The 15,203-nt window shown below is 40.2% G+C and overlaps 1 protein-coding gene across 1 annotated transcript in view; it reads right to left on the reverse strand.

Moving 5' to 3' along the window:
• The window catches only part of LOC108897883 (transcription regulator protein BACH2), a 40,677-nt gene that overhangs the window by 8,656 nt on the left and 16,818 nt on the right, over positions 1 to 15,203 (reverse strand). Inside the window, exons 2-3 of the mRNA XM_018697684.2 lie at positions 11,084 to 11,366; positions 4,892 to 6,310 (exon numbers count right to left, since the gene is read on the reverse strand). Of these exons, the coding sequence (XP_018553200.1) occupies positions 4,892 to 6,310; positions 11,084 to 11,350 (1,686 nt within the window). The 5' untranslated portion in view covers positions 11,351 to 11,366. The remainder of the gene's footprint in view (positions 1 to 4,891; positions 6,311 to 11,083; positions 11,367 to 15,203) is intronic.

The following is a 15,203-nucleotide window of genomic DNA, read 5'->3' on the forward strand; positions in this document are numbered from 1 at the left end:
CTGTCTGATGAAGCAGGATATTGTAGCACATAACTGTGAGTATAACCCTCGTCATGATAACTCTGGTCCAAACTAAGTCTTGTTGCCTTGGTAACTGTCAAAGACTATTTTTTTTCTAGAACTCTTGGAACAAAATATCAACCAAAAAAAAAAAAAAAAAAAAAAAAAAAGGAAACACATCCTAACCAAATCCTTCCTAGTCCACATTGTAAAAACAAGAAGTCTTTATAATGTACAACCTCAGGCTTTGCTTTTCATGTCAGTCTGGGTTTACGTGGTGTCAGTTCAAAATAGTTTTGTAGTTTAAAGTTGTAGTTTTATTGTTATTTGATGACTTTGTTTGCTTTTTATTTTGGTGGTTTGTTCAGAGTTTGCATCTTTTCAATCTCAATTAGTCTGTTTGCTGGAATGACAAAATTTCCAAGTGGGGATCAACAGCCAACAGTTGCTACTTGACTAAAGAAATATTCAAGAATTGCAACCTGGAAATACTAATCTTATACATGCTTCCTACGTACTTAAATAATACTTAAATAATGAGGAAAACAAACAAACAAAAACCAGTAAAATGCAAAGTTGAATGGAGATGGAGTGTTGACAGTACTGGCCTAATTGCGGGGACCAGATCTGGGGTCAGGAGTAGCAGATGGTGGAGGGAATGTGGACAGGACACCTTTCACCTGCCTACAGGGAGCCCTAGGGTGTGTGTGTGTGTGTGTGTGTGTCCGCTCTATGGGCATGATAACTGGGTCAGGGCAAAGAAGTGGGACAGACTGCACAAACATACATACACACGTACACACACAGCCACGAGTGATATATGATATAGGTATACACATATGTAGCTACACACTAAATTGGAACAAAACTAAATTCTTCTTCTCTAAAATCTCTAAAGAAATTCCATTGTACTTATAGCAGCAGCTTGAAAGTGTCACCCCCTGCTAGGTGCATTTGAGCCTCAGCGTGGTATGCGTTACAATACACTGTCAGTAGGAGACACACAGGTTAGCACAGGTAGATAGATCGACTGCATTTGAGTTCTGAAATCAATTTATGAGTATAAAGACAGTGATCACAGTTACACCACAGCCGTTACAGTGTACTGGCAACATGCTGAACCCAGGAATAATTCAACACTGACAGCATTCAATGTGTTGAACTATTCCCAGCACAGCTCATCTCTACCAGCTCAGCCAGCACCAACGTTTAAATGAAGCACAGTACATGCTGGTGTAATATACTGTGGCGATTCAAGAAGGTTTGAGCCATTAGCAGTAGCTTGTGTTTTAGTAATGGTTGTATCATCTAAATAACCTAAATAAAAATGAAATGTCCTAAATATATGTTGCACATTGCCAGTGCATGTCAGCTCCATCCAAGATAAGAGACACACATTTAAACCTAGGAGTCCATCTTTTGTCTTTGAAATGTTAACTGCTGCCTGTGGGGAAGAGCCGGAGGACTTCACTTTATCCAGTGATGGAACCTTCTTTATTTATATCACAGCATAGATCTATCTCTCCTGTGAAACTGTCTGCACTTTCATTTTCTTTAACCTTTCTTTGTTTTTTGTTTGGTATGTCAAAAGACTTCATGATTATAAAATTGTAATCCATCCATTCATTATCTATACTGCTTATCTGATAAGGGTCAGGGCTGGAAATGACATTTTGAATAAAATACACAGCCTTTTTGTTTTGTGGATTTAAATGGTTTATGTGGACACAGAGGCAGCAGTGTTCTGTAAGGAAATATTCCATTGTTCCACTAATCAGTGCCACCCTCACAGGTAGAGAGGGGACACGCAGCCACCCACATTTAAATCATCAACTGTGGACTAATGCTGAAATTGGAACACATTCATTATTTTATATTTCTTGTGCATTTATAAGAAAATCATTACTTTTTTCAATTCCCACTCACTGTGATATGAAGCCTACACTAGAGGTAGAGTAAAAATTGAAATTTATCAGGCATCTCAGAATCATTTCCACTGTTAGTTATAGATAAAATCAGTGCTTCTGCAAACTGTTTTTATATTCTCTACCTTGTCAGACTAAATCAGCAAAAATAGTTGAATGATAACAGCTGTATGGTCAATATTTAAAATAAGCAAGCACTGATTTCACAGATATCTTAGAGACAAAAGGAGGTTGTCTTCTTAACTCCGGGCTCTAAATGTTTGGAGTTTAAATCTGTTGACAACACGTAACCTCCCTTTTGTATTTGCGTAATGATAAAAGGACTGTTGAAGGATGTAATAAAGACAGATTTTTGCATTTATTCATTGGACTCTGTAGATGGGTTACAATGTAACTAGCATAACTGTGTTTTCACTGTCATATTTCACTGTTACATTTTTACATGACATTTCAAAGGTAAAATGTGATGACTTTTTATGTACTATATTAGCGAATTATCACAGAGTTAGAATGGAAATAGTCTTTGTCATTGTATAACAATATACAACGTTCTGACTGAAACCATCGGTTGTTAGTTGTCTTTGTAAACACTGTATTTAGATTATTTCTAATGATGATGTTTAAGATGGTTCTTTTATTGAGCGCAGGTTATTAAACTGGCAACAAATCTAGAACTGCAAAATACAGAAGAGCAGCTGAGGCTGGTGGGGAATGTTTTCTTGACTCACTTTGGGCCCTTAATACCAACCAGTCATGGTTCGAATGTCACAATCTGAGTGTTGTTGCTGACCATGTTCATCTGTTTCTGGCCACCATCTTCTAATGGCTACTTTCAGCAGGATAAGGTTAATTTCTGACAGCGAAAGGAAGGAACTACTTAATATTAGTATGGTGTCCCTGATAGAGTGCTCGGTGAGAATATGCTGACAAATACGTTCCCAAATTGAATTTGATAACACATCAGCTTCTTCTACAACTCAAAGTCCTATTTGTTTTAGAAGAGTAGGAAAGTGTAGGTAGAGTGTGCAGGAGAGAGAAGATAGAAACATTATCAACACATCCACTCATCTGCTGTGAATTCACCAGACTGTGACCTGCTGCATTATACAATCTTTATGTCCAGTCCAGCTGATTCAGATATTTCTGTTCACACATACAGCTGATGTCTAGAGAAGTTCAGGTCTTCAAGTCAAGACATCATAACAAGAAGGTATGAATGGTAACTTCAAAACCAGGATGAGTTCTGCCAGCCTACAAAACATTTAGGATATAATCACACACCAATATGAATATGAGCATCAGATGGAATGGTTGTAAAATGCCAGAAAAACAGAGATGGCTTACAGTTGATCAACAAATACAGCACAGACAGGTGACAAGTTAAATGAAAAAAATGAAAGGAAAAGTCAACATGATGAAGAGTGCTGTCTGACACATCGGTCCAAACTCTCCCATCGGTGCTCATTTGGGTTGAGATCTGGTTACTGTGAAGGCCACAGCATATGATTCACATCATTTTCATACTCATCAAACCATTCAGTGACCCCTCATCACCCATGGACAGAGGCACTGTCATCCTGTTTTTCCAGTAATTTTTCAGGTTCTTCGTCTAATTTATCAGTCATGTGTCACTAAACACAGTACATTTTGCACATATTCATGGTTGTTAGGAGAGCAGCAACTGACTGTCAGTTCCAGCGTGTCTGTTCAGAATAACTGAACACCTTACAATACATTAACCCCTGCAACACATTCCAGCACTTGCTCATCTTCACTGACTCATCCACAGGCCAGAGGCCACAACCACTGAAATCTAATAAAGCTAATATCCTGTGTGTGTGCGTGTGTGTGTGTGTGTGTGTCAGTGAGAGAGAGAGAGAGAGAGAGTATGAATCTAATCTCACATCTCTTTAGATACTGCATGTGCTTTGGCATCACCATGGAAACCATACAGCTCATTTAACTCCAGGGAGTATGTGTTGGAAGTGTTTGCGTCATTTCTCCTGAGATGCAAACTGTCTAAGAATAGTCCAGCTGTAAATCTACAACGCACTAGCAAAAAAAAATCACTGATACAGACCACTAACACTGAAATCTGTGCTTTTATAGTTAAGGTTAAAAAGAGGCCAGTTTAATCCTTAGAGGTAATCGATACTATGTTCAAGAAGTGTCAACTACATGGTGGCACCAGGGAAAAAAGTCAGGAGATCACCAAGGTCAGAGGGATACATCATCTGTGAGGCATAGGTGTGGGTACCAAATTTTGCACCAATCCATCTAGTAGGCATTGAGACTGAATGAGTGAAAACTTTGATCTGTTGTGACACTAGAGGAAAAGTCAGTAAACCAAAGTTGGTAGAATTCATAGCACGAAACGATGACTGTCTGGAATCCATCCAGTGGTTATTGAGATATTTCTGTCTCAACCAAAGTGGTGGACTCACTGATTAAGTGATGGACCTACATTGCCTTTGCTGGTAGGGTCCCCATGGCTTTAGGTAAACAAGAATTACTATGCCTATATGTATTTACATTTTTGTAAACAAATGACCAGCTGACCAGCTTCAGTTGTGAAGATTGTCCTCAGAAGAAGTGGGGGAAACTCAAAATACCAGGCCACCAATAAGCATTTTAAAGGTTTCATTACTGAAGTAAAACAAGAAGTAAATATACAGTATCCAGAGGACATGACATGACATTGTTTTCTCTGTGTGATCCCATTCCACTTGCTCTTAGTGAGATTACTAATGGTGACGTATTTAAAGTAACTGACTCATGAAAATATGGGGAAATGTAGGGATATTCAGTGGTCCCATTGCAACTTGTGGTCAGTGGAGACAGTTCAGAAAGAATTGCAGAGTTTAACTTTAGCACAGCTAGGTCAGTCTTAGTAATAGCTGAATTTACCTTGATTCCGATAAAAATAATATCCTGGTCAAGAAAGTATAATAGAGGACCATACTAACCTCAAGACCAGAGACTCTGGAGATCCCACTTTCACTGTCTCCCTCTGAGAAAGAACCTGATTCATCACTGGAATTGCCACCACTGGCACTGAATCCTCGTTCACTTTTTACATTGGTGCAACCTGGAGAGAAGACCGCCTCTCTGCTGCGAGGGTTCCTCTGCTCCACCACCCCAGCCAGGCAGTGAGACAGTCCAGAGATGGAGCCTGAGTGTGGGGATGAGGAGAAGTCAAACTGGGGCAGGCTGGAAGGTGAGCTACTACTTCCTGCATCCTCTGGGTAAGAAAGTGAAGAACGGGAGCTGGAAGTCTGGGTTCGGGGCTCAAAGGGAGGAGACTGGGCTGATGTCTTGATGGGGACAGGGCAGCTGGTGGTGAGGCATGACCGACCAGAGGAAAGAGGCTCCGCCTGCTTTAGGCTTGAGACTTTTTCTCTGAATTTCTCATCCAAGTAAGAATGGGTCAACATTTGCTGCTCGCCAGCTGCTGAAGAGAAAATGACACTCCGTCTGTCAAGCTCCACTTCATGTTTAGAGGAGGAGGCTTTTGACACTGGCCTCTCCATATTCCCACCAATGCCAGTTAGTGTTGCTGGTATTACATCTGCAATGCCGGTCTTGAGGTCCACTTGACCGAGAGATTCCCTCTTGTCCCTCTGCCTGTCCTTGACCAGTTCCCTGTAGTGGTTGAGGGATAGTCTGTTGCTGAGTAGCTGCTGGATGGTGGTGCTGGGCACACTGCTGAGATCCAGGCCACCTCTCTGGAGGTAGGAGCGCAGACAGGAAGAGGGTGAGCCTTGGCTTGGCGAGTGCTCAGCTGCTACTGGAACCCCTTCTACCTCTAGCTCCATCTCCAGTACTTCCTCAGTACACAGCTCTGGGTTGCAACCATTGCTTTCATCTCCTTCCTCAAACACAAAGGGTTCCTCTTTGATTCTGGAGGGTGTAAGTAGAGTTTGTGGAGCAGCACTGCTGTCTGCAAGCTGTGAGCTCACAGGGCTGACTGAGGTATGATTGGCCAAAATGACATCATCACTGCCATGATGGTTTTCTCCATTGAGCTTGTTGTCACAGATCTGATAGTGATATTTTCTATATTTAGGGCATTGAGGAAGGTCAGTGGGAAGTGGCGTAGTGCTTGCTACATGATGCCTTGCTTCAGCAGAATCATCCAAGGATATTGCTTCAGAAAACACTGTATCCTTGGCCGTGATGTCGTCGTCATATTCCAGCTTGCCATTACTGGCATGTTGGCTGTCATTCTGCAGCTGTTCTTGAAGGAACCGAAAGCAAGAGTCCTCCAAATTGTGAACACCCAGGAAGTCAGCGCACAGGATGACCTCATGGATGTTCTCCCGACTTAAAACCAGCTTGGCTGTGTAGGCAAACTGGAGCAGTGGAGCAAAACCCTTAGCTGTCACCTGTAGAGGAGAGTAGAGAACAAATTTAAATTAAATGTGAGATGAAACCATGGGATAACTGGGAGCTTTTGTAGTAGGCTCTACAACAGCTCACATGGTAAATTTAGTGATGTAATGTAGAGGAGAGGGTGTGCTTTAACATCATTTGAGCATGACAGTGGTGTGGTCAGGCAAGCATCACTGAAGTGTAACATTGCGATTACAACTATTAAGCCAGCACCTTGGTCCTGACCACATCACTGAAGTGCTCAAATGACGTTAAAGCACATGTAACATTGCGATTATACAACTATTACCAAAAAAGTAAAATGTATATGGCGGAGTAGTATTTTTAGTGATTTTTAGTAAAGCGTGCTGTCATGCTGATTTGAGCACATTCTAAATGTCTTGTTGACCTATCAGATTGCTTGGTCGGAACTACTTGTTGTATAATATACATTTACACAGCAACAATTCCATTGGTACAACAACCGAGTTATGTTATAGTTTAATGCTAAATAATCCCTGTAATTTCTTCTTTGTTGAGCACCTGATCAATATAAGCTACCATGAACAGAACTTCACGTTTCTTAATTTTTTTCACATTAACAACTTGTCTATGATGGGAAGGTAGCAAGACTTTTAATGTGAAAATACAGGAAAAAGTGAAGCTTCTAACATGACTTACTGATGGAAGTAGTGCTGTGGAAATAAACATGGAGATGGAGAGTGGCACTCAAAGAGTTAACCTGCTTTGGAGGCCTACAGTTGGTTGATAACTAGGCTATGTAGGACCTTTTCCAAGGCCTTCTAATGCTGATTACTGCCCCTTTTTGTTTCACAATAGTTCTGAATGAGTGTGAGTTCCATTTGTCTTTCTTTTTTTAAGTAGGTTTAAGCCTTATTCATGACCATATTTTTATTGTAACCATGACGATGATCACCCTCTAACCATTTCTGCCAAGTTGGTCAGTCTTTGGTGAAAGCTCTTTAGAAATGTCTGAATTTGCATTAGTCTTAGGCTGCTCACCTCCAGAATGGCCTGTAGTCTTCACCTTCTCCAAACTACCTTTTTTCTACCCCCATATTCTATGCTGTCCACTTCTCAAACAAAGCCACAAAATCCTGATGATGCCATATTTGAACGGCAGCTGCTGTGAAGAGCTTAAACTGCACATGGAAGAGGGAGGAGGAGCTGGGAATTGGTAGATAAGCAGCCTGTATAAAAGGATGGAGTTCAGGTGCAACTCCTTTTTCCAGGTCTTCTGCAGCAGAAGAATGATCTCCTTTGTTGCACAGTAGTTTGACTGCATGGCTGTGCAAGTTTCTTTACATGTCTAGTAGTTTTAAGCTTTGTAAAAGTTTGCTGAATTTAATGATAAAGGAATGTCTGTTTTACATAAGTTATTATACTTTCCTCAGTTTGCTCTTGTCATGTATATTTAATTGATTATGCAAAATTAAGTCTTCCAGTCAGCTATTAGTCAACAGTCAAACTCTGCATTAAATTGTATAATAATAATGGCTCCATCTCTCTCTCTCACGCTTCTTGTATCTGACCGCACCACGTTTATCAGTGCTTAGAAGACAGTGCAATCAAACAAACGGTCAGACAGGTAGAGGTGAAGAAAGTTTTGAGTTTGCATTAACTGAGAAGGGAAGGGAATTTAGAAACAAAGGGTTGTTTCTAATATAAGTCTGTACCAAATAAAGGCCTGGTTCTCTCTGCCACTGGGGCTTCTAATTCAGAATATACAGTAACCTACAGTGCAGTGAACACAACACAACATTTACAGTTTATTTGTAAATGATGGACAAAATATTAAAAGCACCTTTAAATTTAATACAGGGCTCCAGACTAACTTTTTGCATCCACTACATGCAGTGAGACTACATTACATGCATAATTTACCATACTACATATGAATACAACTTCATACTCCATACTGATACTTAACTGTACTGATAAGTGTTACTATTATTATTATTATTACTTATTACTGCATAGGAATAAATATTATATTATTTCACCACACAAGCAACCAGTCCACTTTAATTTAAAGTCATTTTGCCACTCTCCTGGTTTATTCATCTTATACAACATGTTTACTCTTCTTTCCTGGATCTGGTCTTGTTCACCACAGTCAGCATGGTTATAATGTGTCTTCGTATGAGTGTGTGCTGCTGTATGTATGTTTACTCTATATTGCTGTGTGTGCATGTGTATACATGTGTGTGTGTGTGTGTGTGTGTGTGTGTGTGTGTGTGTGTAATAGTAAGCCTATTTTCAGCTGGCATCAGCAGCTGCCGCCTCCTGTGCAGAAATGATTGTATATAGGCACAGAAAGAAGCCAGGAGAAGCTCCACTCCACACTGATCTCACTAATGAGAAGCAGCAGAGGGCGAGATCATACAGCAGACTGATGTTTGATAATGAACCACTTAACATCTAGTTGTCACCTTTTACTTCCTCTTAGTAGTTTTAAGGTGAAAATCACTAGAAATCACTATTCCACACTGACAGCCAGTATGATAAACACAGAGCAACCACAACATTAAAAGCACTGACTGGTTAGGGTTAGGGTTAACTTAAATGTTAATCACTGATCTGTGTATATTATGTATCAACTTGAAGCTATATGATGTTTACACTGAGTGAAGTATTCAAATCAAAAACTATATACATTTTTGGCTGCACCACTCCATCAAATGGAAATATTACAGATGGTTTGTGAGTATAGACAAAAACATATTTTCAGAATTAAAACCAGTCAAGACAAACATTATTCTCTCTGCTACTGCAAGCACATGGATTTACCTCTCTGAACAGAAAATGACAATGCACCACTGAAAGTACATCTTGAACTGTATTTTGGTGGGTAAGAAGATAGCTCAGAAGGGAGCCATGTTCATTATATGTGAACTTAATTTGATATAACACTCACAGCAGCATTTAAAACAGTGATATCTGTGACAGAAATGAATTCCTTTCAGCCACAGGGGTGAGGAAAATCAATTAAACCATTATCAATCTGACTTAATATTGCTGTTTGTTGATAGAATGGAGAGCCACGGTGGACATGGTATGCATGGTTTGCATACAGTCATGAGGCAGCAGTCATGTGTACACATATGTCTCTTCAAGGTACTCTGGAAACTTGCTTACTTACTTAACAACAATGGCACAAGTAGTGCGACTATAATCTAGCACTAATTTTCCAATAAGCCCTGGGGGTAGTCCTTATCTCACCAAGCCTGTGGCACATACTGAAGAAATACGCAAGAAATACGCTTCATTTTCCAGTTATGTGCATAAAATGGGAGTGAAGAATAAGTAGTTAAGCTGATGATGAAGACAGCTTTATTAATTAATATTGAACATGACAGGTCTATATATTATATATAGCCTGCAATTCAATATTCACAATTGTGCTTGTAGAGAAAGTCAAATAACCTAGAAAATAAAATTGCCATTTTACAAGAACCAAGAACACAGAAATACAGTGTCCTTGGCCCTAAAAACACAAAATTTCACACCCAAATTTGTTTTGCTCCGAGCTCCTACAAGTTCCATTAATTTATGAGAGGGTGAGTGAAAGAAAGAATGAGGAAAATAAAGCCATGACAAAGTCATTAGGAGATGGAGTTTGTGGTACAGGTCTGTGCAAGTTATTACTGTATAAGGTAGGCAGAGACATATTAATCAATATGACAGATCTGGGACATTGTAAGGTAATTCCAGCCACTGGGATCAGGAGCTGTTCCCTGATCAGCCCCAGTGGTGAATGGCAGCACCAGCAACTAACAGGGCAATGGCATTAATATTCATGCCCAAAAGATTTTTATAAACAGATCAATTTGTGTCAAACCTGCTGTTTCCATCCATGCGCCTTCCTTTCTCTTTTAACCTTATTTATCTAAGGAAGGTCAAGCTAGCTCTGTGCCTTTGCCCTGCAGCCTCCTGCCCCTGCTTTACATGCATAGTCCTGCTCATTCACATTGGTAGCTCCCCACAGTCACAGCCTGTAAAGACAATAAGGTCCACTTGATTTTCAAGAACTGAGAAAAGACTCAAGTCAACCTGGATTTTAAGTATATAGTACAGACTAATTGGGTCTGGGTAAGGTTCCAATTCTGTTGTGTAAAGTCTATGTCAGTAATGTTTATCTAATACCAGAATAGATCTGCGTAAACTCGTAGCAGCTCTGATCACGTAGTCACATGGATTATGCTTGTCTCATTCTGTTTGCATCTGTACAAGTCCACTGCATTTTGGACCAGGTATAATTATCCTCTGGTCCTCTTCAGACCCAGTCTCTTTTAATGACCTACTGACACCTCCACTCTACAATGGGCAACTGAGATTGGCCATTGTGCCAAAGCAGGCTTCAAATTATGCACTTGTCAAATTGTCTAAAAGCATCTAAAAGCCCTTCAGTCCACACCTCTCTGTCAGAACTGGAGGGCTGCATTTAAGGTTGGGGTCAACCAGTTTGTCTAGGTAGAGTACCTTCTCAGTAGAGTCGGTGTACATCAGACTGTTGGAAAGAAAGAGTTTGTGAAAATGTTTAATGTTATTGCTACTTACTGTATCATTTAGTCTGTCTGAATAAAATGTTAAATGTTCCTCCCTGAAGGTTGGTTTTATTGTCTATTGGCTGCATTTCCCATAAGAACTCTAACTCATTTTTGTTAGGTGGCAAGAAAGGAACAATGTGGCAGTCTACCCTGAAGAACGTCCACAATTTATATATATACATAACATTTATATTTTAAAATGACCCTAGACGTTACCTTGTCTGGCAGGTTAATGATGGGCTCTGCTTCGCCCGGCAGTGTGTTGTGCCCCAGAAGGGCTTGCAGGAAGTAGCGGCTACTGGCAGCGAGGACTGCCCTGTGCGCACGCACCTCCCTGCCCTCCACCAGTACAGTCACATCACAAAGGATGCCCTGCCGCCGCTGCTCCTCCAGGCTTAACAGCACGTTAGCACAGTGGACCTTTGATTCATACACGTACACGGGCGCTGCCGCCTCACCGTCCTGCTCCTCGCTTGCCGACATCACTCCCCTTAGCACTCTGCACAGAAGAAAGACAGAAGGAAAAGATACCATATCAGCTACTTTTGCATTGTGTTTAGATTCTGAAGAGGAATTACAGTAGGTTCTTGTTGGACTTTTATGTCTAAAGAGAGGTATTTCAACAATGCAACAATTAGCGTGAGCAGTGTGATATACAATGTGAAATACACTGATCAATGTGACGGACTGCCATTAAATTATGTATGGATAGTCAACATCTCTGGTGATTGTCATCGATCATGAAAACGGTGACCCTAAGGAAGAAGAGCTGATAAAGGAAGGTAAAAAAAAAATAAGGTAACACATTGGTTTGCTATTTTAATTCCTTGGTTAGAGAAATATAGAACACATGTAGTTGTTGAGACATTTGAGTTTGAAAAACATAAATTAATTTCCCTCCGGTCCCACAGCACCATTTCTTTTTCAAAAACTATTCATGACATGAACTGTGGTGAAATATGGGAAAGGTGTAACAGTGTCAAAAACTGAATCAAGCTCCAGCTCTAGTACCAACAGACTACTGAGCCATGTACTGTACTATAGGGTTGAGGCTATATTTGGGCGGCTGTGGCTTAGGAGGTAGAGCGGTTGCCCACCAATCAGAAGGTCAATCCCCGGCTTCTCCAGTCCTTCTGCCAAAGTATCCTTGGGCTGATACTGAACCCCAAATTGTCCCTGATGTATCATCAGCGTGTGAATGGTTGAACGTCAGCTGTAGTGTAACACTCGTTGAGTGGTCGGTATGACTGGAAAAGCGCTACATAAGAGCAGTCCATTTACCATTTGTTAATTAATCAATTGGTCAAGCAACAGCAAATTAATTAGCAACCACTGTGTGAGTTGTTATTAAGTAAATTTAACAACAAGCAACGATGCCAAACATTCTGTGGTTCCAGTGTCTCAGGACGAGGATTTGGGATTTTTGGCTGCTGATCACAAAAAAAGATATTTCATAATGACAATAATCAGTTTCTGACTAATCTGCTGAGAGTCTGCAGATTTATCTGAACACATTGATGCTTCCAAGGTTTTAAGGACTTCCTGTAGTGTAGCTTTACATGGTTGTTCTTGCCAGTTCTCTTTTCACTTCTACTCCGCTGACAGTCTCAGACATTTGAACAGGAGATACAAAAGAATATTTAGCTGTGTCGTATGATAAGTGTATACAAGTGTATTCTGTGTATCTATGTATTCATGTACATCTATTGATAAATATTAAAGAAGTACATATAGATAGATATAAAACAGCCCTCCACACTGATTCCAGGCAGCTCTATCCAGAGGCTTTTCATTGTGTTTCATTTCAGTGCTATAATACATAAAGCCCCAACACAGACAGCTGAGCATGCAGTCTGTCTGTCTCATCAGCCATGGGCTCTTCTGTGTGTGTGTATGTGTGCGAATCTGTGTGTGTGTGTGTGTGTGTGTGTGTGTGTGTCAGCAGGCATAGAGGAGGCTGCTTTCTGCTGATTCATGGCTTTTGAATAGGCAGAGCCCAGCACTGGGGGCTTGCTGAAGTAGTGTTCTGGCTTTTCTCCCTGTGGCCCACGGGCCAATCATCTCAGCAATGTAGATCATCTCCTGCTTCCCCTCAAGAGCACTTCAGGCTCAGACCATTCTCTCCTGTTTTTATGATACTTGCAAATTGTTTGCCACCACTATTTGCCCAGTGTACTACTCTGTTCATATCTTGCGAGCCTCTGCCTGCTGAGAGTGAAAACAAAAGAAAGGGGAAATGCATTGACTAAGATTGCTCTTTGTGTCTACTCACCTGCTGTATTCCTAAGACAACTGACTAAGATGAATTTGTTATTACTGTGTTCTCTCTACTGTACCCTTCTATACTCACTGCTACTCAGTCCACCAGTGTACGGATACAGCCTTGACTCAGGGTTTGGGTGACCCACTGACCATTTATCTATTGCCACTATCAGGCCCTAAAATAACACATAATGCTTCCTCCTGGAACAATACAATCTGATGTGATTTTTATATATGTTTTTTCCATCCATACAATATGTATGAAATTATTTCCAATACTGTTCTCTCTACATCTCATATCTTTCTTCTTGGTTGCTCTGCTTCCAATACATTCTGTTTATGTTCGAGCTTTTGTCCAATCAGATTTCAGCTCTGTGTTGCCAGGTTAAAAATAATCTTCCTTGAAGCCTTCAGAATCAACAGTGCAGCCCCTGTAATTTAAAATACATAGTGATGAAACTGTTACCTCACAGATCCTTTAACCAATCAGATTTCGAGTTGGTGAGACCAGGGGCCATCTAGCAGGCCTTCGCTAACACCAACATTTCCACATCATTTGATTGGATGGTCAGAGAGTGTACTGGTCAGAGCTAGCAAACCACATCTATAGCTGCTAGCTCAAGCTAAAACATCTTAGTACAGATTTAACATTTAGCTGTTTTTTAACCCACAATGGCTGAAGGAGGAGGAAGAGTTCAATGAGTCTGTTGTAGAGGTTATCTGTGCGTCTCAGTTCCAACAATAAGTCCTTTTCTATTTCTACCTCTTAATGATGGTATTAAGAGGTGGGTTAATGCAGGTAGGACACCAGTGAAGGCCTAAGGTGCGAAATACACAGCCCGCCACTAATAGATATAGATACATGATCAATGTATACTGGGTCAGTTATGTCAGACAGTGAACTGAAATAAGCAAAATGAGCAAATACACCTTCATCACTCTCTCATCAACCTGATGTTTGCTGAATTTTGAATAGTAGCACAGCTTCAGCAGATGACCATAAAGTGGCTGAAATCAACTACACCACAAAGAGGAAAACAGAAGGTGAACCAGGAAATGTACAAAATGGAGATGGAATTCAGTTCATTTATTTGAATTAACAAAATGAGTTGAGGGATTTATTATACAGTGAAGCGAGGGTTCACACTGAGCTCTTATAGTCAAGATTATTAAGTTCAATTAACATGGAGAGGAGGAAAGACCGCACAAGATACAAAGGATGGAAATTAGAAATTCTCCCCAAGCCAATTCCATCTGTTTATTTTATTTTATGTCTTTTTTTTCTATTCCATTTTGTTCACCACTACAGTTACTTATTACTGCATTTCATGCTTCATAGTTTCATGGAAGGGTAAAAGACAAAGACTGACAGGATTTTCTTTGTAAATTATTACTGTAATTACTATGAAATACATGACTTTGACTAAATTTGTCAAATTATGATGCAAATATCAATACAAACAACACTTTCACAGGGAGGCTTGAAATTGGCTTTCAACCTCGTCACAAAGTGTTAAATAAGGAATTTTTGACCTGGCATGGGCCTCAGATTTAAAGTGGGGTGACCAAAATCTGTAGCATCATCCTTTTAAGAAGAAGAGTCCATAGCAGAAATCTGTAGCTGTAGATATATAGAAACACCAGGAGCATAGTACAATTTAGTCACTGGAAGAACACACAGGGCCAGACATTGATTTCTAAAAATACATATATATAAATGACAGATACTGCTGTAAAATGAAATTCTGTCATTACAATAAACTGCAGTTTGCTCCATTTACAGTTGAACTTGCCATGTGAACATGATTACTTTATATGTGACAGTCAGAACTCTGCAGTCAAAATACTGAAATTATTTTTGAGAAATTGCATAAACATTTCTGCCTTTCAACATTTCCCCATTTCTCACTTTGAATTAGCAGAGTCTGTCATATAAAGCTATGTTTCTCCATGTCTTTCCCTTTTTCCCTCCCAACCACACTGGGTAAAATGTTCAGAGACAGTTGAGGGGCTTTGGTAAACAAGACATTGCCCATGGTTTCATCATCTTGTCTGGGCTGTGCTTTAATATATG

This window comes from Lates calcarifer, linkage group LG19, assembly GCF_001640805.2.
Source record: "Lates calcarifer isolate ASB-BC8 linkage group LG19, TLL_Latcal_v3, whole genome shotgun sequence".
Taxonomy (NCBI): Eukaryota; Metazoa; Chordata; class Actinopteri; family Centropomidae; genus Lates; species Lates calcarifer.